The sequence below is a fragment of the Gorilla gorilla genome, chromosome 20 (genome assembly GCF_029281585.2).
Source record: "Gorilla gorilla gorilla isolate KB3781 chromosome 20, NHGRI_mGorGor1-v2.1_pri, whole genome shotgun sequence".
NCBI lineage: Eukaryota > Metazoa > Chordata > Mammalia > Primates > Hominidae > Gorilla > Gorilla gorilla.
In genome coordinates this window covers 43,756,049-43,780,801 of record NC_073244.2, presented here as the reverse complement: position 1 = coordinate 43,780,801, position 24,753 = coordinate 43,756,049, and the positions used below count along the sequence as shown (strand labels likewise).

Sequence of the window (24,753 nt, the reverse complement as noted above, 5' to 3'; positions counted from 1 at the left end):
CTGGGTGACAGCATGACTCCGTTTCAGAAAAAAAAAAAGAATAAGAGGCCAGGCATGGTGGTATGCGCTTATAGTCCCAACTACTTGGGAGGGTGAGGCTGGAGGATCACTTGAGCCCAGGAGTTCAAGGCCAGCCTGAACATCATAGCAAGACCCTGTCTCCAAAAAATAAATGAATAAATAAGGAAAGGAGAGGGTAAGAATGAACCCTATGGTGCTGGATTCAAATCAGAGATATCAAAGCTCTTAATATGTGTACAGATGGATACAGAAATATAGATTTGTGTGTGCATGGGAGCAAGTACATACATATATTTCCTAATATTTTCTGCTGAGAGGACCTACGATCATGACACCCCAGTTGGAACAAGCACACCAAGTGCCCTCATCTAGATATTTAAATATCATTCTTCAATAAAAGGAACCAGAGCTGCTTGAAGAAGTGGCTGATTCCAGTGGCCAGGCGCGGTGGCTCACGCCTGTAATCCCAGCACTTTGGGAGGCCAAGGTGGGTGGCTCACGAGGTCAGGAGATCGGGACCATCCTGGCTAACACAGTGAAACCCCGTCTCTATTAAATATACAAAAAATTAGCCAGGCGTGGTGGCGGGTGCCTGTAGTCCCAGCTACTCGGGAGGCTGAGGCAGGAGAATGGCATGAACCCAGGAGGTGGAGCTTGCAGTAAGCCGAGATCGCGCCAGTGCACTCCAGCCTGAGCGACAGAGTGAGACTCCATCTCAAAAAAAAAAAAAAAAAAAGGAAGAAGTAGCTGATTCTAGGGCTAGGTCTGGCAAATAACAAAGTGATAAACATTGTGGCATCAGAGAGTAAAGAGTGTTCAAGTAATGATGGGGCACATTGAAAGTATACAAAAGCCCCTTTGAAGGAGCACCTAATGGCCAGAATCCAAGGTAATGTGAGCAAGGCAATAATGATAGTTATAGATTATAACTCCCCAAATAAAATACATTTCCAAAAGTCCATACTAATACAAATTATCGAATAATTAACATATGGGGGAGGAGGGAGGGTTCTTTGGTATAAAATTCCAATTAAAAATGCAGAAGGGGGCCAGGCACGGTGGCTCACGCCTGTAATCCCAGCACTTTGGGAGGCCAAGGCGGGTGGATCACCTAAGGTCAGGAGTTCGAGACCAGCCTGGCCAACATGGTGAAACCCCATCTCTACTAAAAATACAAAAAATTAGCCGGTGTGGTGGCAGGCACCTGTTATCCCAGCTACTCAGGAGGCTGAGGCAGGAGAATCACTTGAACCTGGGAGGCGGAGGTTGCAGTGAGCCAAGATCGCACCATTGAGATCCAGCCTGGGCAACAAGAATGAAACTCTGTCTAAAAAAAGAAAAAATGAAGAAGGGGGCCGGGTGTGATGGCTAATGCCTGTAATCCCAGCACTTTGGGAGGCTGAGACAGGCAGATCACTTGAGGTCAGGAGTCCGAGACTAGCTTGGCCAACTTGGTAAAACCCCGTTTCTACTTAACATATGAAAATTAGCTGTGTGTGGTGATGCTTGCCTGTAATCCTAGCTACTCAGGAGGCTGAGGCAGGAGAATCACTTGAACCTGGGAAGTAGAGGTTGCAAGTGAGCTGAGATTGCGCCACTGCACTCCAGCCTGAGCAACAGAGTGAGACTCCATCTCAAAAAAAATAATAATAAATAATAAAAATTAAAAATGCAGAAGGTGCTGGGTGTGGTGGCTCACACCTGTGATACCAGCACTTTGGGAGGACAAGGCGAGAAGACTGCCTGTTGAGACCAGCGTGGGCAACATAATGAGATCGCATCTCATGGGCATGGTGGTGCACACCTATAGTCTCAGCTACTTGTGAAGTTGAGGTGGGAGGATCCCTTGAGCCCAGGAGGTTGAGGCTGCAGCAAGCTACAATTGTGCCGCTGTACTCCAACCTAGGAGACAGAGAGAGACGGATGGGAGGGGAAGGGAGGGAGGGGAAGGAAGGAGAGGGGAAGGGAAGGGAGAGGAGAGGAGAGGAGAAAAATGTAGAGGGAAAGATGAAACAGGTATACACCACAGTAATATCTTTCACAGCCAAGAATCATTGATGAAATGGCTATCTGCAGCCTCAAAGTAGGCCCCCACAAGATACTTATTAATTTCCAAAGGGAAAACTAACATCTCTGTACAGGAAAAACCTGGCAAACACCACATTAACCAGGTGATCAACATCCACATCACAAAATGTGGTACATACACACCATGGAATACTATGCAGTCATAAAAAGGAAAAAGATTGTGTCCTTTGCAGGGACATGGATGAAGCTAGAAGCCATTATCCTCAGCAAACTAATGCAGGAACTGAAAAACAAACACTGCATGTTCTCACTTATAAGTGGCAGCTAAATTATGAGAACACATGGATACTGGGGGAAACAACACACACTGGGGCCTGTCGGGGGGTGGGGAGGGGGGAGGGAGAGCATCAGGAAGAATAGCTAATGGGTTCTGGGCTTAATACCTAGGTCACGGGATGATCTGGACAGCAAACTACCATGGAACATGTTTACCTACGTAACAAACCTGCACATCCTGCACAGGTACGCCAAACTTAGAAGCTGAAGGAAAAAAACCATTCACATCACTAGTAGTTAGACATACTGACGTCATAAACCCCTGCTGGGATGCACTGAGAAGGGCACAGTATCACTTCTGTGGGCTTCTTGCCAAAAATGCACAGCCTTAATACAATGATGAGAAACATCAGGCAAACCAAATTGAGGAACATTCTACAAAACCACTGACCACTGCTCTTCCAAAGCAGTCAATGCCATGAGAGGCATGGAAGTACTGAGGAGCTGTCACAGGCCAGAGGAGGGGAAGGAGACATGACAAACAGGCGCAGTGGGAGGTGCTGGAGCAGATCCTACATCAGAAAAAGGAAATCAGCCGGGAAACTGTCAACATTCATCTGTCTGCAGGTTTTCAGTGGTATTTTATCAATGTTACTTTTCTGGTTTTAAAAACTGTACTGTGGTCTTGTGCTATGTTAACATCAGGACAACCTGGGCAAAGCATATCCCAAAATCTCTGCACTATTTCTGCATCTCTTCTGTAAGTCTATTTCAAAACACAATTTTTAAAAAATCCATGGTTAAGGTACCCTCCATGGGCTCTGAGCAGCCCTGGATGTGTGCCCCTTCTGTCCACCTCTGCCTGGTGCTGAGCTGTGCCCTGAGCCATCCTTCAGAAAGGGCAGAGTCCAAAATGCTAGCAGCTGGCACCTGGCAGAGGTAGGGGCCACTCACATATGATGTCCGCTTTCTTTCTGCTTGTGATCTGAATTCTTTACAGCAAGCACGTTACATACAGTGAGAAAGTCTAGGGGGAAAGGCAGTGAACTAACGCTACAGCAAATTAGTATATTTATAAAAATCATGTCCCCTGAGAAGAAAACAACATTTCATGCTCATCACTATAGGAATAATTTCTTGGCCATGTTTAAATAAAATGCCAAAGTCATTTTTTAAAGTAATCAAAAGAAGAAAACACAGACCTGGCTAACTTCGGGTCTAAGATAGACCTTAAGAGATTAAGACAATTTCTATGCTGTATGAACTACAGTGTTTTTCTTGGCATTTATTCTGTTTTATTAAAATAAAATTTAAAATGATGAAATATTATAAAAATACAATTCTTTCACTTACTTTTTCATCTTTTATAGTTACGTAAAGGTAAACCTCAAATGTATCTTCTTCCACAGCACATAATCTGGCTTCCACCTGGGTAGTTGCTAAATAGCATAAATGAAAACACAAATCAGCTGATGTTAAAAGTATATTTGAAACAATCATGACTATTTCCCACCTAGTAACCTCTGCTAACCACTTAAGAGTGCCCAAACGTCTTCCTCGGGCAGGACCAGGGGGAGCATGTTAGGAAAAGGCACCCCTGATTGTGGAGTGGATTATGGGTCCTGTCCCTGTCAACAGGTTCCTGTGCCACCCTGTGGTCCTCTCTTCTCCTCCATGCCTCCCAAACCCAGATTTCCAGTCCCAGGCCTTCATCTGAGGTCCATTCTACCCTGCAAAGCCCCACGGAGTGCAGCACCCGGCTACTCCCTTAGAGACTCAAAACCCCGCAGCAGCAGCATCACTGCCACCTACCAGGTGCTGTGCTAAGTCCTTTAGAAACCTTCTTTCGCTGAGTTCTTACCACTACCTTCAAGGTAAGTACAGTGGTCATGTCACAGGTGAGGAGACCAGGCTCAGAGGCTAAGTCACTTGCCTGAGCCACTGAGGACTAGGTGGCCGGCCTCCTCCAGACCCGCATTCTCATCTCCCAGCAGCCCCCATGGCTCACAGGGGCCAAAACTCCAGTCCCAGTGACCTCCCAGCCTCCCACTGCTCCCAGGTCAAAGGATCTGGCTCCTACTCTACCCAGACAATGACACAGCACAGGAGTGGGGCCAGGACCCAACGAGGTACCAGGCAGCACCCCAGGCGTTTCCCATCCACCAACCCTCTCACTAAAACCAGGTATCTGACTGCCAGGGGTTAAGACAGATCCCACAAAAGACACTGTTTATAGTCACTGATATAAAATAAAAAGAACAGCTGAAGACATTTTATGCATCTTAAATTAGAAGTAATGAATATTACACAATAAATATCCATTTACTCTCTCTTGCTCACTAAAAATGCTAGGTTTTTCATCAATTGCATTGCTGTACAATAAAATCCACATGAATTTATTTTGCAGCACCGCAGCTTTTATGCAAACGAAGAGGTAGGTATTATTACTGTGTAAGGGTTCCCCTGCACAAACAGCCCCTGCTGATCTCAGCTGTCAATTACTGACATCCACTGCCACTAGGGGTGCAGAGTTACTGTGGCACTTGAGCTGGAAGAAGCCCCAGGTAGCTTAGGGAACTCCTCTGAGGAGGGCCGTTTGGCCAACAGGGGCATCTCCAACCCCCGCCAGCAGCAGAAGCTGAGGCCTCTGTGGGTGTCACTTCCAGGCAGGCTGCAGTGATCAGGCACTGGCTTACCTTTCAGAAGGTTCCGAAAGTACTGAATAGCTGCATTGTCCCACTTCTTGGCAGGTCTGGAACAGTGAACAGATGCGACTCCATTACATAAAAATCTGAGGCTAGCACACCAACAGCATTTTGTAAACCATGCACTGGACATTTCTCACACTACATATGGAACACGTGATACAGATGATGGGGCACCTGGCGCTGCCCTGCTCTGGGGGCGAGGATCCCACTGCATCCTGCAACACGCTCGTCTCAACACTGTCACCTGCACCGGTGCAGACTCATAGCACAGAGGCCCCACTGAGACCAACCTGTGCTCACCACTGCACTGTCTGTCACGACACCACCATCCCCAGACAAATCAGTCTCCTCAACCAGAACACAAGCTCCTGGACAGGGATCCTGAATGTGGGGTGTCTAACACAGTCTGGCACAGAGAGGGCGTGACACATGCTGGTACACCAACACCCTCACAGGCAGTCATGGGAGAGCCAGACACTATCTTTGTTTCATTTTGTTTTTTTGAGACAGGGTCTCTCTCTGTTATCCAGGCTGGAGTGCAGTGGCATGAACACAGCTCACTGCAGCCTTGAACTCCTGGGCTCAAGGGATCCTCTCATCTCAGCCTCCTGAGTAGCTAGGACTACAGGTGTGCCCCACCACACTCAGCGATTAAAAAGAAAATTTTTTTTTAATAGAGAGAGGGTCTAGCTATGTTGCTCAGGCTGGTCTCAAACTCCTGGGCTCAAGTGATTCTCCTGCCTTGGCCTCCCAAAGTTCTGGGATTACAGGCGTGAGCTAACGCACTGGGTCTCAGCTACTATAAAACTACTGTTCCTCACTCTGCTGACCCTAGCGCCCTCTCACTGGCTCCCATTTTACCCCTGTCATCTTGTCCTTTCTACATCTTTCTTATGCTTTGTGAAGAAAATTGTAGGAAAAGCTGTAGGCAGTGGGGAAAGAGGAGAAACTTGGAAGCAAGGAAAAAAATAAAATGTAAGGTCAGAATGATGTTCTATGTTTCTTCTGATTTTATGTACCAGAGATGCCACCACCATCCTCCAAGAATTGTTTTAAAGATCAAATGAGATAATGTACATAGAACACTTAGCCCAGTGCCTGGACATAATCATTACTCAAAAATGTTGGTTATTTTTATTCTTATAAGAAAGATATTAAGCAATTCAAGAGAATTACAAAGGATTTCTAAAAGGCAGTAAAGGCAGTGGTTCTAAAACCTTGTTACACACAAAGAATTACCTAATAATTAGCTTTTTTAAAAAAGAAAAATGTAGTAGATTACTAATAATGAAAAGGCAAACAACCCAAGAGAAAACCCAATCTAACATATGAACAGGTAAATCGGCCACTCTCTCCCTCTCTCACACAGAATAACCACATGAGTCAGTCTCTCTCCCCCTCTCTCACACACAGAATAACCCCATCAGCCAGTCACTCTCCCTCTCTCACACACACAGAATAACCACCTCAGCCAGTCTCTCCCCTCCTCTCTCTCTCACAGAATAACCACCTCAGCCAGTCTCTCCCCCTCTCTCTCTCTCACAGAATAGCCACATCAGCCAGTCTCTCCCTCTCTCTCTCTCACACACACACACACAGGATAACCACATCAGCCAGTCTCTCTCCCCCTCTCTCTCACACACAGAATAACCACATCAGCCAGTCTCTCTCTCTCCCTCTTTCACACATACACAATAATCACATGAATACATGTGACAGCTTTGCAAGTCAGAAAAATCAAAATACCATTTTTACTGAGCAAACAAGCAGAAATTAGAAAGTCTAATCATATTCGATATTGTGTGGGAATAACAGTGCTTTCCATACCTCAACGATGGCAGTATTAATTGCTAGTCTTTTTGAAGGGGAATTTGACAAAATCTATAAAACTGTAATACACATGTTAAAAGGGTGTTCTGGATAAAACACAAACACAAAGGCATCAGATGTCAAAGAAGGTGACCAAACCCCAGTAGGCCCTTCCCTGGGGGCATCCTAGGGTGGGTGGGGAAGGGCCCGGAAGCCCACATTTGTTCTGGGAAGAGCCCATGCAGAGAAGGCCAAGAAAGACAGGACCAACAGCCTCTGAGGGGAGCTGGGTTGCACACACAGGGGCCCAATCATGCCTGAAGGGTGGGCAGCGGGCCACTCTGAAAGAGGGCAGTACAGGGGGCAGGGGCTGCTGTGTGCAGGAACTCTCACTCCCAGAGCCTTTCGTGAATAGTGCGGGGGGGGCTGGCTGGAGGGTGGCCTGGTAGGGCGCATTGGCCTCAGCAGGGACTCATCCTCACATCAGTGTAGATGCCACGCCAGCCACAAGAGTGATGCACTCACCACCACAAGGAAACTGTGGGGGCTGGGGTGAGTGGAGAATGGGAAGGTCACCAAACAGCCCATGAAGGCAGCTTCTGAGTTCAGAGTACACAGTGCAACATGGCATGCCAGTGGAGTCGGAACTGGGCTGCTCCCTGTAGCTTTTCCTTCCATAATGCCATCGTCCTGGGAGGGGAGAATAGGAGGAGCACCAGGTGGGAGGATGGGGCTGATGTCTCTACAGACCACAGGAGGCAGAAGTCAGGCCACTCGGTAGTGCTCATTCAAGACAGCAGACATGGCGCCCGCACCCGAGAGGGAACTGTCCAGGGCAGGGATCTGTCCTGTACAAACACTAGCGATGCAGTCAAACACTAGAAAAAGGGAGCAAAGATGGGGTGCGGGACACACGTATATATATATGCCTCTACGTCTGTGTATTTTATACAGATTTATCTATATTCTTTTTTTTTTTTGAGACGGAGTCTCACTCTGTCGCCCAGGCTGGAGTGCAGTGGCGCGATCTTGGCTCACTGCAACCTCCACCTCCTGGGTTCAAGCGATTCTCTTGCCTCAGTCTCCCGAGTAGCTGGGATTACAGGCGCGTACCACTGCGCCTGGCTAATTTTTGTGTTGTTAGTAGAGATGGGTTTCACCATGTTGGCCAGGCTGGTCTCGAACTCCTGACCTCAAGTGATCCGGCCAGCCTCAGCCTCCCAAAGTGCTGGGCTTACAGGCGTGAGCCACCAGGCCCGGCCAGATTCATCCATATACTTACGGGACTGTACTGTGCAAATGGTTTGGAAACAACCTAGTGGCTACACAGAGGGGAATGATTAAATACAGCAAGTATGTCAATCACATCCACCCATGAAAAAGACTAAAAGTAGAAAGAAGAGATACGTATGTTGACAAACAGTTTCAACATACTTTTTTTTTTTTTTTTTTTTTTTTGAGATGGAGTTTCACTCTTGTTGCCCAGGCTGGAGTGCAGTGGTGCGATTTCAGCTCACTGAAACCTCTGCCTCCCGGGTTCAAGCAATTCTCCTGCCTCAGCCTCCTGAGTAGCTGGGATTACAGATGCCCACCACCACGCCAGGCTAATTTTGTATTTTTAGTAGAGACAGGGTTTTGCCGTGTTGGTCAGGCTGGTCTCGAACTCCTGACCTCAGGTGATTCCCATGCCTTGGCCTCCCAAAGTGCTGGAATTACAGGTGTAAGCCACCGCGCCTGGCCTCAACACATATTCTTAAGTTAATTCTGCAAATAGGACAGTATGTTCTATTTTCGTTAAAAGCTCCACATAGATAAGTGTGTGTAAAAGCACTGACAAAGGCCTGCAAGTTCAGAGCTGGAAAAGATCACAGAGGCCTCCCAGGAGGAAAGATGTGGGCCTGGAGAAAATTGCAATGGACTCTTTTATAATGCTCCATGGGCCCAGCACAGTGGTTCATGCCTGGAATCCCAGCACTTTGGGAGGCCAAGGTGAGAGGATCGCTTAAGCCCAGAAGTTTGAAACCAGCCTGGGCAAGATAGTGAGACCCTATCTCAAAAAAAGAAAGCAAGAAGGGAGCGGAGGAGGAGAGTGGAGGGGTGGTGGGGAGAGGGAGTGGGGGAGGGGAAGGGAGGGGAGTTAGCTGGGTATGGTGGCATGTGCCTGTAGTCCCAGCTATTTGGGAGGCTGAGGTAGGAGGATTGCTGGAACCTAGGAGGGTGAAGCTGCAATGAGCCATGATCATGCAACTGCACTATAGCCCAGGCAACAGGGTGAGACCGTGCGCGCGCACGCATGTGTGTGGGTGTGTGTGTGTGTGTACACATGTATAATACTCCATGATCCTATGTTTTATGAATATTTTTCTTTACAGTTAATTTATTACTTTTTATAAGTTTGAAACAAAGGCAAGAAGCACAGAGCTCAGGCCCTGCTCCAAACCCCCTCAACCACAGCCAGGTCAGACAAACACTGACTCAGAAGCCCCTCCTGAAGAACAGAGACCTCCTGCTCAGCACTTCTACAGAGGAATTGACTTCATACAAAGATCGTGCACTTGATAGAAGGCTTTTACTAATGATTCGAAGGACTTAAGAAACTGTACTTACACAATGTCAGTACTGTCTCGGCAGAAGTCAATGTGTAATGTGACAGGCTTTGTGCAGTACAGGCTGAATTTTTTTGCTCTATAGGGAAGCTGCATAAACGATTCTACTACAACTCGGATGCTAAAAAGTAAAACAGAAACAGCTCCATTATATAGAAAATTATATACAACATACTCCGTTAAAGTATACCTATTTTATTAATATACTTAATGTAAAACAAAACACACAAAAAACAATTCTTTCTGTTTCTAATATGGCCACCAACAGTGCCTGGAGACATTTGGCCAAGAGGGAAAAACTGCTTCTTGGGAGGTTGAAAAAAATCGTACTCTTTTGATACATAAAGCACGGATATGGCACATAGATAGTGTATCAGTGAAATTGACATTTCATGACCTAGGGGTAGGAGTTTAGGAAAACAATGTCTAAGAAGCCTCCTGGCCAGGTGCGGTGGTTCACACCTGTAATCCCAGCACTTTGGAAGGCCGAGTTGGGCAGATCACCTGAGGTCAGGAGTTCAAGATCAGCCTGGCCAACATGGTGAAACCCTGTCTCTTATACTAAAACTACAAAAAATTAGGTGGGCGTGGTGGTGCACTCCTATAATCCCAGCTACTCAGGAGGCTGAGGCAGGAGAATTGCTTGAACCTGGGAGGCAGAGGTTGCAGTGAGCTGAAACCGTGCCATTGCACTCCAGCTTGGGCAACAAGAGCAAAACTCTGTCTCAAAAAAAAAAAAAAAGTCTAATAAGGCTCCTTAGGTGGACAAATACTGGATACTAATGAACATACCTGTAAAGCAAATTCTATTCAAGATTTTCTAAATATCAATCTCAATATATGACCAAAATTACCTTAAAAGTTTCTGTAAATGAACAGATGTTTTAATAATTAGTATTTGCCAACTTTGCACAAAAGAGCTGCAGGACTGAGATTTTTAAATAATAAGTTTGGAAATTTAATTTCCATTCTTCTTTGGCAAACGACAGAGCACTTTATTTTTACATTTTTTTCTTTGTAGGGTCCAGGTCTCACTATGCTACCCAGGCTGGTCTTGAACTCCTGGCCTCAAGCGATCCTCCTGCCTTGGCCTTCCAAAGTGCTGGGATTACAGGCGTGAGCCACCACCCCTGGCCGAAAAACCACTTCCACGTACTATTTCCACATGAACTGGCTTTCTTTCCAGGGTTCCTATTATGCCCTGTCTGGGCAGCCTGGCCATCTTCTGTCTCAGACAGGTTAGGGAAAGGTGGCTGCACCCATGGCCCCCTGAAGTCTCCTGAAGCTCTATTTAATCATACGATTTTCTCACCCAAAACAAACTAAATGTAAAACACCAAATGCAAAAAGAAAAGCTCCCCAAACAGTTAAACACAATAATTGTTTTTGCAGCGATTACGGTTGTATGCGATGCAGGATCACAAGCTCGAATGGCACCTATTCTTACAGTAAGTACTGCAAATTCCCAATGTCTGATAAGCACGTATGCCATGAAATTCTTCTATTCAATAGACACCTCTTGGCTGGCGCAGTGGCTCACGCCTGTAATCCCAGCACTTTGGGAAGCCGAGGCGGGTGGATCACCTGAGGTCAAGAGTTCAAGACCAGCCTGGCCAACATGGCAAAACCCTGTCTCTACTAAAAATACAAAAATTAGCTGGACGTGGTGGCACACGCCTGTAGTCCCAACTACTCGGGAGACTGAGGCAGGAGAATCGCTTGAACTGGGAGGCAGAGATTGCAGTGAGCCAAGATCACGCCACTGCATTCCAGCCTGGGAGACAGAGTGAGACACCGTCTCAAAAAAACAAAACAAAACAAAATAGACACCTCTTATCACAATCAAGTCTATTTGGTATTGCTCTTTCTTCAGTGAAATCAGAATCCTCATATTTATTACACTGACATCCTCTTACTCTGGGACGGGAAACTATGGAAAAGTCATCACAAAACACCAAGACTGACTTGTTGCTGGTGTATTCTAACGAACACAATCACGTGTGGTCCCAGAAGCAGTGAAGGCTGCACAGCACCATCTCGGCACCAGCTCATTCTGAGCCATCTCCCAACCTCATTGATGGTCACACCCTCCCTCTTTTAAGCAGGACAACCAGGGATACCTACATGAGTACAAGCTCTGCTCTGTGCACCCTGAGACTATGCCAGCAACCCCCCTTCTGTGGAGAGAGGCGTTTCTCTCTACCTCCTGGAAGTGTCTTTCTTGCAGCCAAGCCTCCCTAAAGGGCACAAGGAAACTGAGGACAGGCAGGAGAGCAGCCGGCAAGGGGCACCCAGGAGATGCAGAGAGCAGTCAGAAGATGCAGAGAATGCAGGAGATGCAGAGAGAACCCCAGGAGATGCAGAGAGCAGCCAGGAAATGCAGAGAACGCAGGAGATGCAGAGAACACAGGAGATGCAGAGAGTACCCAGGAGGTGCAGAGAGCACCCAGGAGATGCAGAGAGCACCCAGGAGATGCAGAGAGAGCACCAGGAGATGCAGAGAGTGCCCAGGAGATGCAGAGAGTACCCAGGAGATGCAGAGAGTGCCCAGGAGATGCAGAGAGTGCCCAGGAGATGCAGAGAGTACCCAGGATATGCAGAGAGAGCACCAGGAGATGCAGAGAGCACCCAGGAGATGCAGACAGCACCCAGGAGATGCAGACAGCACCCAGGAGATGCAGAGAGCACCCAGGAGATGCAGAGAGTACCCAGGAGATGCAGAGTATCCAGGAGATGCAGAGAGCACCCAGGAGATGCAGAGAGAGCACCAGGAGATGCAGACAGCACCCAGGAGATGCAGAGAGTACCCAGGAGATGCAGAGAGTACCCAGGAGATGCAGAGAGCACCAGGAGATGCAGAGAGAGCACCAGGAGATGCAGAGAGCACCCAGGAGATGCAGACAGCACCCAGGAGATGCAGAGAGCACCCAGGAGATGCAGACAGCAGCCAGAAGATGCAGACAGCAGTCAGGAGATGCAAAGAGAGCCCCAGGAGATGCAAAGAGAGCCCCAGGAGATGCAGAGAGCAGCCAGGAGACACAGAAAGAGCCCCAGGAGATGCAGGAAGAACCCCAGGAGATGCAGAGAGCAGCCAGGAGATGCAGAAAGTAGCCAGGTGATAGAGAGAGAACCCCAGGAGATGCAGAGAGCAGCCAGGTGATAGAGAACCCAGGAGATGCAGAGAGTAGCCAGGAGATTCAGAGAGTAGCCATGAGATGCAGAGAGTAGCCAGGAGATGCAGAGAGCAGCCAGGAGATGCAAAGAACACCATCTGAACCTGCCTGTCCTGCCAGGACGGACAGTGGGAGAGGGCCAGAGCCACCTCAGCCTTCATCCTGCCCACCCACTCTGCCAGTCAGTGGGTGCAGACCTGAAACCCAGAAAAAGCCCCCCTTCTGGAAGCTAAAGAACTCCAGTTTTGTCTTTTCTCAGTGTAGTGACCTCTAGCCCCGTACTTTAAAATGGACGTTCTCCTTTGAAACTGACATTTGTCTCTGAAAAGAGCGTAAGGTGAGATAAACATGTACATACTTTTTAGATTTGACTGGAATGTTCTTGGCAAAGTCCACAAGGAAACATTCTGCCAGGTACTGGTCTGCGGAAGACATAATTGATTTGACAATGGCCCTGCACCAGCACTTTAGCTCCTCACAATAGACCACACACACCTGCAAAATAAACAGAGAGTTATTTTTATTTATTTATTTTTTTGAGACAGAGTGTTACTCCATCGCCCAGGCTGGAGTGCAGTGGCACAATCTCAGCTCACTGCAACCTCCACCTCCCAGGTTCAAGCAATTCTCCTGCCTCAGCCTCCCAAGTAGCTGGGATTACAGGCGCCTGCTGCCACGTCTGGCTCATTTTTGTATTTTAGTAGAGATGGGGTTTCACCATGTTGGATAAGCTGGTCTCAAACTCCTTACCTCGCGATCCGCCCACCACAGCCTCCCAAAGTGCTGGGATTACAGGCGTGAGCCATCACGCCTGGCCAACAGAAAGGTTTTTTAAGGTCAGTGTTAACATTTCATCAAAGAACAAGAGAGCTAAAAGGTACTCTCAAAACCATCCCAGTCAACATTCTCCCTTACAGCAGAGGAAAGAGATGCCAGGAGGCCGGGCCTACCCAAGCTGAGCCCCTCTGCCCATAAGAAAACCTCAGGAACACAGGCCGTCTGAGTACTAGGTCACTGTTTTTCTTACTACAATTGTTTCCACTCCTTAACTGAGGACAATTTTTAGAAAGTAAAATAAGAAAAATGCATTCATTTACCTTCTTAAATCAGGAAATAATGCTTAGGAATGATTGTCAATCATGTGTCTGACCAACAGAAAGCTGCCACCAGGCTCATCCTTCCACTCCCTTACCCATGACTATTTTTTTTGAGACGGAGTTTTGCTCTTGTTGCCCAGGCTGGAGTGCAATGGTGCGACCTTGGCTCACTGCAACCTCCACCTCCCAGGTTCAAGCGATTCTCCTGTCTCAGCCTCCCAAGTAGCTGGGATTACAGGCGCATGCCACCAGGCCCAGATAATTTTTAAAATTTTTTTTAGTAGAGACGGGATTTCATCATATTGGTCAGGATGGTCTCAAACTCCTGACCTCAGGTGATCCACCGGCCTTGGCCTCCCAAACTGCTGGGATTACAGGCGTGAGCCACCGCACCCAGCCTCCCCATGACTCTTATTGGCCTCTGACATTTGTTTACTATCTGTCATAACTGGACGCTGGCTCCTTGATGACACGGATTTTTGTCTGTTTTGTTTACTGCCAAATTCCCAGCACCTAGCAGTGCCTGGCATATACTAAGTCTTCAAAAACTACTTGAACCAGGCATGGTGGTACGTGCCTGTAGTCTCACCTACTTAGGAGGCTGAGGCGGGAGGATTGCTTGAACCCAGGAATTGGAGGCTGCAGTGGGTTGTGGTCGCACCACTGCACTCCAGCCTGGGTGACACAGTGAGACCCTGTCTCAAAAAAATAACAGTAATAAAATGTTTTAAAAATAAACTACCTGGGCCAGGCATGGTGGCTCACGCCTGTGGTCCCAGCACTTTGGGAGGTCGAGGTGAGTGGATCACCTGAGCTCAGGAGTTCAGGAGCAGCCTGACCAACGTGGAAAAACCCCGTCTCTACTAAAAACACAGAAATCGGCCAGGGATGGTGGCATGTGCCTGTAGTCCCAGCTACTCAGGAGGCTGAGGCAGGAGGATCACTTGAGCCAGGGAGGCAGAGGTTGCAGTGAGCCAAAGATCGCGCCACTACACTCCAGCCTGGGCGACAGAATGAGAGTTTGTCTCAATCAATCAATAAACTGCCTGTTTGATGGCTGAATAAGTGCACAGTCCCTGACTTATGATGGTTTAACTTACAATTTTCAACATTATGATGGTGTGAAACTGTTGCAATTTTTACATAATGTGCAGTATTCAATAAAATACATAAATGTTTAAACTTTACTACAAAATAGGCTTTGTATTAGGTGATCTTTCCCAACCATAAGCTAATGTAAGTGTCCTGAGCAAATTTAAGTAGACTAGGGTAAGCTAGGCTGGTCAGCGGGTTAGGTGTACTAAGCCCATTTTTTACCTACAATTATCAGGACATAACCTCATCGTAAGTTAAGAAGCATCTGTAAATGCCTGCAGCCCCTTTTAAGGAGAACCACCCTGCAGAGGGGACAACCCTTGGCATCCTGACTGTACCACAGGACTGCCAGGCCACAGCCAACTCAACTAATAAACCGTATGCTAACCACAGGTTTATAAAGCAGTCCAGCAGGAAAGCTGCACTCAAACAGAAAGGAAAGGGACTGACAGAGATTGCTGTCCTTGGGAATAAGTTGGAAAATACAGTACAGCCATACTGCAAGGCACAGGTTGTAGAGAACCTCACATAACTCAAAACTCGAATAATTCAACAGAAATCCTGACAAAGAATGAAGGGTATTTCTATTTAATGCTGAAGTCAAAGCATCTTGTAGAAATACCATGAATAGTTAATAATTCACACAGCCAGCCAACCTTGAAAATGAGGCATGAAAGCCACATTCATCTCATACATCTCCATGAGAGCGCTTCAGTGACCAGGTGCACTGTCAATGAGCACTAATTGTTTGTTGTTTTTTGTTTTAGAGACAGGGTCTCATCACTACATTGCCTAGGCTGGACTCGAACTCCTGGGCCCAAGTGATCTTCCCGCTTCAGCCTCCCAAGTAGCTGGGACTGTGGACACGTGCCACCACACCCAGCTCAGCAGTAATATTTTGAAAGGAATCTTTTTTCTGAGCATAGATCTCAACAGTAAGCTTAAAATATTCAGTAAGCCATGCGTGAACAGATGTGCTGTCATTCAGGCTTTCTTGTTCCATTTGTAGAGAAGATAGAGTAGAGCTAGCATAATCTTTAAGGGTCACAGGACTTTTGGAATGGTAAATGAGTACTGGCTTCAACTTAAAAGTCACCAGCTGCATTAGCCCCTAAAAAGAAAGCCACTCTGACCTTTAAAGCTTTAGTCCTTTAAAGACACCGACTTCTCCTATTTATTTTTTAAGATGGAGTCTCTCTCTGTCACCCAGGCTGGAGTGCAGTGGCGCCATCTCAGCTCACTGCAGCCTCCACCTCCCGGGTTCAAGCAATTCTCCTGCCTCAGCCTCCCCAGTAGCTGGGATTACAGGCGCCCGCCACCACACCTGGCTAATTTTTGTATTTTTAGTAGAGACAGGGTTTCACCATGTTGGCCAGGCTGGTCTCGAACTCCTGACCTTAGGTGATCCACCCACCTCGGCCTCCCAGAGTGCTGGGATTACAGGTGTGAGCCACCACACCTGGATGACTTCTCCTATTTAGCTCTGGAAGTCCTAGAAGACATCTTCTCCAACAGAAGGCTGTCTTGTATACATTGAAAACCTGTTATTTAGCGTGTCCACTTTCAACAATGATCATAGCTACATCTGGAGAAACTGCTGCAGCCTCTCCATCAGCCCTTGTGCTTCACCTTGCACTTTATGTTGTGGAGATGGCCTCTTTTCTTAAACCTCATGAACCAACCTCCGCTAGCTTCACATGTTTTCCCTGCAGCTTCCTAACCTTGCTCAGCCTTTATACAATTGAAGAGAGTTAGGGCCTTGCTCTGGATCAGGCTTTGGCTGAAGGGAATGTAGTAACTGGTTCTAGCTTCTATCCTGACCAATAAAACTTTCTCCATATTACCAATAAGGCTGCTTCTTTTTTCTTTTTTTTTTTTTTCTCACTTGTGTGTTCTCCAGAGCGGCACTTTTAATTTCCTTCAAGAACTTTTCCTTTGCATTCACAACTTTGCTAACTGTTTGGTGCAAGAGGCCTAGCTTTCAGCCTATCTCAGCTTTCAAAATGTCTTCCTCTAAGTTCAATCATTTCTAGCTTTTAATTTAATGTGATTCATCCTTTCACTTGAACACTTAGGGGCCATTGTAGGGTTATTAATTGGCCTAATTTCAATTGTGTGTCAGTGAACAGGAAGGCCTGGGGAGAGGGAGAGAGATGGTGGAGCAGTCAGAACACACATTTATTGATAAAATTCACTATCTTACATGGGTGCAATTCATGGCACCACAAAACAATTAAAATACTAGCCTCAAAGATCACTGGCCACAGATCACTATAACAGACAGAATAATAACAAAAAAGTTCGAAACATTGGGAGAATTACCAAGATGTGACACAGAGACATGAAGTGAGGACCTGCTGTGGGAAAAATGGTGCCTATAGTCTTGCTCCATGAAGGGTTGCCATAAACCTTCAATTTGTAAAAAAACATAGTTACTGCGAATTCACAATAAAATGAGGTCTGTTTGTACTTAAAAGTGTAAAGGGCCAGTCGCGGTGATTCATGCCTGTAATCCCAGCGTTTTGGGAGGCCAAGGCGGGCAGATCTCTTGAGCCCAGGAGTTCGTGACCAGCCTGGGCAACATGGCGAAACCCTGCCACCACAAAAAATACAAAAAAATTAGCCAGGTGTGGTGGCGCATGCCTTTAGTCCTAGCCACTTGGGAGGCTGAGGTGGGAGGATTGCTCGATACCAAAAGGCGGAGGTTGCAGTGAGCCAAGATCGAGTCACTGCACTCCAGCCTGGGTGACAGAGTGAGACCCCCATCTTCAAAAAAAAAAAAAAAGAAAAAAAGAAAAGGAGGAGGAGGAGAGAAAAACAAAACCACCCTCTCGACACCAAAAATGTGATAGCTAGGCACAAAGCACTAAGTTGAAAACTGATCCACATGATTTCTCTTTCTTTGCAGTATGAACTGTATTATTTGCATTCATAGGCCTTCTGATTTAAAAAATTTTTAAAAAGGCCAGGCACGGTGGCTCATGCCTGTAATCCCAGCACTTTGGGAGGCCGAGACGGGTGGATCATGAAGTCAGAAGATCAAGACCATCCTGGCTACCAGGGTGAAATCCCATCTCTACTAAAAATACAAAAACGAAATTAGCCGGGCGTGGTGGCAGGTGCCCGTAGTCCCAGTCGGGAGGCTAAGGCGGGAGAACGGCGTGAACCCAGGAGGTGGGGCTTGCAGTGAGCAGAGATGGCGCCACTGTACTCTAGCCTGGGCAACAGAGCGAGACTCTGTCTCAAAAAAAAAAAAAAAAATTAATTAATTAAAAAAATAAATTAAAAAAAAATTAAAAAAGGAACTGTGTTATTTCAGGGTAATCAAACAGTCTTAAGAGATCAGGGAAAGTTCTATACAGAAGAATTCCAGCTGATGAATGCAGAAGGAATGAGAGAAATCCCCACATCGAGTGCCTGAATGAAAGAGCTGATTCGGGCAGCAGTGGTCACTGAATGGAGAAGCCATCACATGAATGCTGACAGGTAAGGCCACAAGGAGGGTCAGGATGTCCCCTCTGGTCAATCTCAGCATCACTGAAAACATCATCTCTCAATTCAACATGAAGTTCCCATGAAGTTCACAGTACACCTATTCTTGAAAAACAGAAGCAACCTTAAATCTACCCAAAGCTTTATATTTAACTATACACATACACACACACATATACTTTTTTTTTTTTTTTGGAGACAGAGTTTCACTCTTGTTGCCTAGGCTGGAGTGCAATGGCGTGATCTCGGCTCACTGAAGCCTCCGCCTCCCAGGTTCAAGTGATTCTCCTGCCTCAGCCTCTCTAGTAGCTGGGATTACAGGTGCCTGCCACCACGCCCAGCTAATTTTTTGTATTTTTAGTAGAGATGGGGTTTCACTATGTTGGCCAGGCTGGTCTCGAACTCCTGACCTCAGGTGATCCACCTGCCTCAGACTCCCAAAGTGCTGGGATTACAGGCGTGGGCCACCACGCCCGGCTACGCACATTTTTTTTAAGAGACAGTCTCACTGTCTTGCCCAGGCTAGAGTGCAGTGGCGCAAACACAGCTTACTGCAGCTATTACCTCCCAGGCTCAAGTGATCTTCTGCCTTAGCCTCCAGAGTAGCTGGGGCCACAGGCACGTGCTACCATGCCCGCTAATCTTTTTATTTTTTGTAGAGATAGGGTCTTACTATGTTGCCCAGGCTGTTCACAAAACTCCTAGGCTCAAGCAATCTTCTTTCCTTGGCCTCCCAAAGTGCTGGGATTACAGGCAAGAGCCAGCATGCCCAACCCAAAATGTGGAATATTTTTAAAAACAATTGACCTGGTTTAACTTCTTCAATTAGTCAATGGCGTGGAAACAAATTATGTTATTGTGCTTGCTTCGGCAGCACATATACTAAAATAAATTATGTTATTAATGATGATTTGGGGGAAGTGGATTCAAATTATTTCTGCTTTTTCTCATAAAGAGTTTATAAACCTTTTCCTATTATACCATTACAAAAATTCACTCTCTTCTGAAAAGTAGCTGAGCTGTGGCGACCATGACAAGGGGCAGTGAGAGCTGAGTCTGCAAGAAGGCAAGGAGGGGCCACGGCGTGGAGTGAGGAGAACAAAGACATCTGAGTTGGCCAAAGTCATGAGCAACCAAAAGGGAGGCGTTGGCCCTACACTGAAGACCCTATTCCCTCTTTGCTGAGATCCCTACACCTCTGTGGGATCTCAAATAACCCCCTGGTTCCCAGTCCCAGAGGGATGGCCCTAATGCCTGGGTGTAGATGACATTCTGTCTACTTTTGCCCCACATGGACCTTACATGGCGGCCACCCCCTTCCATGACTAGCCTGAATCTTGTGCAACCTAAAGAACCTTACACTGGCTGGGCACAGTGGCTCACACCTGTAATCCCAGCACTTTGGGAATCTGAGGCGGGTGGATCACCTGAGGTCTGGAGTTCGAGACCAGCCTGGCCAACATGGTGAAACCCCCGTCTCTACTAAAAATACAAAAATTAGCTGGGTGTGGTGGCCCATGCCTGTAATTCCAGCTACTCAGGAGGCTGAGACAGAAGAAGTGCTTGAACCCGAGACACAGAGGTTGCGGTGAGCCCAGATGGTGCCACTGTACTCCAGCCTATGTGACAGAGCGAGACTCCATCTCAAAAAAAACCTAACACAAGGCACTGAGTGTAAGAAACTAAAATACTCTAAAAGCTTGAATCATCGTCGTTGCCAAAATAGTTTATATTTTGAGTGGTGTTTCAATACACAGTGATTAAAGAACATTTAGATACATACCTGTCCTTCTTCCAATGTTAATGGTTTTATTTCTATATCTTGACACGTGCTGTTGTAGAAGTCATTCATGGCACTATTTAATTTTTGATAATCGACATCATGATCTAAAAAGGTACTACACCCTTTTATAATAACCCAGAAGCATCCTGGATCTTCAATCTGTAAATTTTTTAACAGACAAACAGAACAGCGTATGATTTAAAAGTAGTACCACAAAATAAACTTTAGAGCCACGATTACTGTTTCTAATTTAAGTGACCTAACAAATTCTTGACAAGTGCCTTTGCTTAAATGGTTAGACCAAAGATAAAATTCTAAAACACATAACCAACAGTATGTAATTCTCAATTATGTGTTGTGACTCAAATAACAAACGGATGTCCTCAACCTCCCATATTCTGAAAAATCCATAGTAATATACAAACACAAGGTTCAGAGCAATGTTTTTAGTATTTTTGTTTGTTAAAAAAATTTTTTTTTAATTAAAAAAAAAAATAGAGATGGTGTCTCGCTATTTTGCCCAGGCTAGTCTCAAACTCCAGGGCTCAAGCAATTTTCCCACTTCGGCCTCCCTAAGTGCTAGGATTACAGACATAAGCCACTGTGCCTGATTTGTATTCTTCTTTTGTAAGAAAGAGAAAGCAATGTGAATATAAGTACATTCTGCTCATAATAAAAAAAAAATAATGGCAGATAAACCAAAATAAACGCAAATCATGGCCTAAGGGGAGGAGAGAAATGGAGAAGGGACACGGAAGAAAGTCAGACTTCCTGGAATGTATTTTGTTATGTACTATTGTTATTAGAAGCCAAGATTTTCATTGTTAAAGACACAAATATAAAGTGAAAAGTTAAATTTGAATTGAAAATACCAAAAGGTCTCGCTGTGTCACCCAGGTTGGAGTGCAGTGGCACAATCTCAGCTCACTGCAACCTCCACCTCCTGGGTTCAAGCAATTCTCCTGCCTAAGTCTCCTGAGTAGCCGGGATTACAAGCGTGCGCCACAATGCTCAGTTAATTTTGTATTTTTAGTAGAGACAGGATTTCATCATGTTGGCCAGGCTGGTCTTGAACTCCTGACTTCAGGTGATTCGCCCATCTCAGCCTCCCAAAGTGCTGGGATTACAGGCGTGAGCCACCGCGCCTAGCCAAGAACTCATGATTTTTCAAAAGTATTACCTAACTCTGCCTAGAAAAAACGACATCTCAAGATTTGGGCAAAAATGACATCTTTGCCCAAGGTGGCAAGAATACAGGTATTCTCACTAGTATTATTTCTACTTTTCTGAAGGTTTGAACATTTTTATAACAAATAATCAGAAAAAAGAACAGTAGTTATTCTGGTTCCAGTGACAATAGAATAGTTTCTATATCACCTGTGGGTAACAATAATAAACCCTGGAAAAAATACAAAAATAACTATTTGAAGGCAGTGAAGAGCTACCAAAAGCAAGCAGAACCTGGAGGAGATTCAGCCCTTGAAAGAAGGAAACTTCCCTGGGTGAGATCCACTTTTACACGGCTTTTACCCTGAGCCCATTCCCCAGTCCACGTGGTGTTAAGCAGCTGCAATTCAAGGAGAAAGTCATGTTTGTGGCTTGAGGAATCAGAGAACAGAGTTTGGGGCTGCCATAGCAGCTTGAGAATTAAAGGGTAAAATTCCTAAATGGAGAGCCACAGAGGGGGAGCCCTAAAGTCTGCATAAGAACACCTGTCACATTCTTGGCAGAGATGAGACCCCAAGGAGTCCAGATAAGACCAATGGTGCGAAGGCTGAAAGAAATACACAGTTTTAGCTGGGTGCTGTGGCTCACACCTGTAATCCCAGCACTTTGGGAGGCCAAGGTGGGCGGATCACGACGTCAGGAGATCGAGACCATCCTAGCTAACACGATGAAACTCCGTCTCTACTAAAAATACAAAAAATTAGCTGGGCGTGGTGGCGGATACCTGTAGTCCCAGCTACTCGGGAGGCTGAGGCAGGAGAATGGTGTGAAACCGGGTGGTGGAGCTTGCAGTGAGCCGAGATTGCGCCACTGCACTCCAGCCTGGGTGACAGAGCAAGACTCCATCTCACAAAAAAAACAAAAAAAAAGAAAGAAAAAGAAAAAGGAGTCACCAGAAAGTGAACCCAAGATACCCAGATATTGGAATTAACAGGCGAGGACTTAAAAACAGCTATTATAAATACACAACTTAAAGATGAGATGGTTAGAGTGAGTTGTAAACAAAAGAATCTCACTTAAGAAATGGAAACTCTATATGTATATAGATATGTATCTATTTATACATGTATAGATATAGATACACACACACAAGCTGTGGAAAACGTAAATTTCATAAATGAAAAATAAAAATTTAGGCCAGGCACGGTGGCTCATGCCTGTAATTCCAGCACTTTGGGAGGCCGAGGCAGGCGGATCACAAGGTTAGGAGATCGAAACCATCCTGGCTAACATGGTGAAACGCCATCTGTACAAAAAAAAAAAAAAAAAGCCAGGTGTGGTGGGCACCTGTAGTCCCAGCTACTCAGGGGGCTGAGGCAGAAGAATGGCGTGAACCCGGGAGGTGGAGCTTGCAGTGAGCTAAGATCGCGCCACTGCACTCCAGCTTGGGCAACAAGAGTGAAACTCTGTCTCCAAAAAAAAAAAAAAAAAAGGAAAAGAAAAATTTCACAAGGGGTATACTCGCTAACATTGTACTAAAGGTCCCAGTTAGTACAGTAAGACAGGAAAAAGACTGTTAGGAAGATTAGAAAGGAATAAATAAAATTGTCTTTATTCATAAAGAACACAATTGTCTACACAGAGAACCTTAAGGAGTCTATTAAAAAATTAGAACTACAATGAAAATTATAAAACACTGCTGAAAGAAATTAAAGAAGACATAAATAAATGGAAAGACATCCCACATTCATTGACTGGAAGATTTAATATCATTAAGATGTCAATCCTACTCAAAGCAATCTACACATTCAATTCAATCCCTACCAAAATCCACAATGGTATTTTTTTCAGAAATAGAAAAGCACATTCTAAAATTCACATGAAATCCCAAGGGACCCAAAATAGCCAAAACAATATCAAAAAAGAACAAAGCTGGAGGACTCACACTTGATCACAAAACTTTACTACAAAGCTACAGTAATCAAAACAGTGTGGTATTGAAATAAAGACAGACATATAGACCAACAGACAATAGAAAGTCCAGAATAAACCCCTGTGGTCTAGTCAAATGATTTTTGACAAGGGTACCAAAACCATTCAGGGAAAGGTTTTGTAACAAATGAGCACTGGGAAAACTGGATATTCACGTGCAAAAGAATGAACTTGGAGGCCAGACAAAATGGCTCACACCTGTAATCCCGGCACTTTGGAAGGCCAAAGCAGGCAGATCACCTGAGGTCAGGAGTTTGACACAAGCCTGGTCAACATGGTGAAATCCCGTCTCTACTAAAAATACAAAATTAGCCGGGTGTGGTGGTACATGCCCGTAATCCCAGCTACTCAGGAGGCTACGCCAAGAGAATCACTTGAACCTGGGAGGTGGAGGTTGCAGTGAGCCGAAATTGCACCACTGCACTCCAGCCTGGGAAACAGAGTGAGACTCTGTCTCAAAAAGCAAATAAAAATAAAAATGAAAGAATAAATTTGGACCTTTATGTGACACCATACTCAAAATGGATCAAAGACCTAAATGGAAGGCCTAAAACTACAAAAGAAAACACAGAGCAAATGCTTTGTGACGTTGGATTTGACAAAAATTTCTTGGATATGACACCAAAGCCACAGGCAACAAAAGAAAAAATAGACAAACTGGGCTTCATTGAAATTTAAAAACTGTGTGCATCAAAAGTCACTATCACCACAGTAGAAAGTCAACTTATGGAATGGGGGAAAATATTTGCAAGGCTTATATCTCATAAGGGATTAATACCCAGAATATACAGAGAACTCCTAAAACAATACAAAAACCCAAACCACCAATTAAAAAATGGGCAAAGGATTTGAACAGACATTTATCCAAAGAAGATATACAAATGGCCAGTAAGTACATGAAAAGGCGCTCAACATACTAATCATTAGAGAAATATAAATCATAACCATAGTGAGATACTACCTGACACTCATGAGGATAACTACTGTCAAAAAAAACCTGAAAATTCAGTGTGCTGGAAGGTGTGTTAAAACAGAAAATAATGTGTTGGCAAGGCTGTGGAGACACTGGAATCATTGTGCACTGTTGGTATGAATGTAAAACGGCATAGCTGCTGTGGAAAATGGTAGGGTGGCTCCTCAAAAAATTAAAACTATAATTACCATATAATGCAGCAATTCCACTATTGGGTGTAGATCCACGAGAATTGAAAGATCTTGAAGAGATACGTACACACCTGTGTTCATAGCAGCATTATTCACAATAGCTAAAATGTGGAAGCAACCCAGTGTCCCTCAACAGATAAATGGATAAGCAAAATGTGGTACAGAATGGACTATTATTCAGTCTGAACAAGGAAGGAAATTCTTTTTTTAAAAAAAGACATATATTTGTTTTTCTAAGAGACAGGGTCTTGCTATATTGCCCACCTCACCTCAAGCAATCCTCACCTCAAGCAATCCTCCCACCTCAGCCTCCCAAGTAGTTGGGTCCTCATGTTCACATCA

At 45.4% G+C, this 24,753-nt stretch overlaps 1 protein-coding gene across 3 annotated transcripts in view; it reads right to left on the bottom strand.

The window, feature by feature from the left end:
• TDRD12 (tudor domain containing 12) overlaps nt 1-24,753 on the bottom strand; it is a 107,479-nt gene that overhangs the window by 75,904 nt on the left and 6,822 nt on the right. For 2 of the 3 annotated variants that reach the window (XM_019014391.4, XM_019014390.4), the window contains exons 2-6: nt 20,089-20,247; nt 12,980-13,116; nt 9,450-9,569; nt 5,022-5,077; nt 3,679-3,764 (exon numbers count right to left, since the gene is read on the bottom strand). In XM_019014391.4, the coding sequence (XP_018869936.3) occupies nt 3,679-3,764; nt 5,022-5,077; nt 9,450-9,569; nt 12,980-13,116; nt 20,089-20,247 (558 nt within the window). The remainder of the gene's footprint in view (nt 1-3,678; nt 3,765-5,021; nt 5,078-9,449; nt 9,570-12,979; nt 13,117-20,088; nt 20,248-24,753) is intronic. The other variant, XM_055368892.2, reaches the window with a different exon arrangement.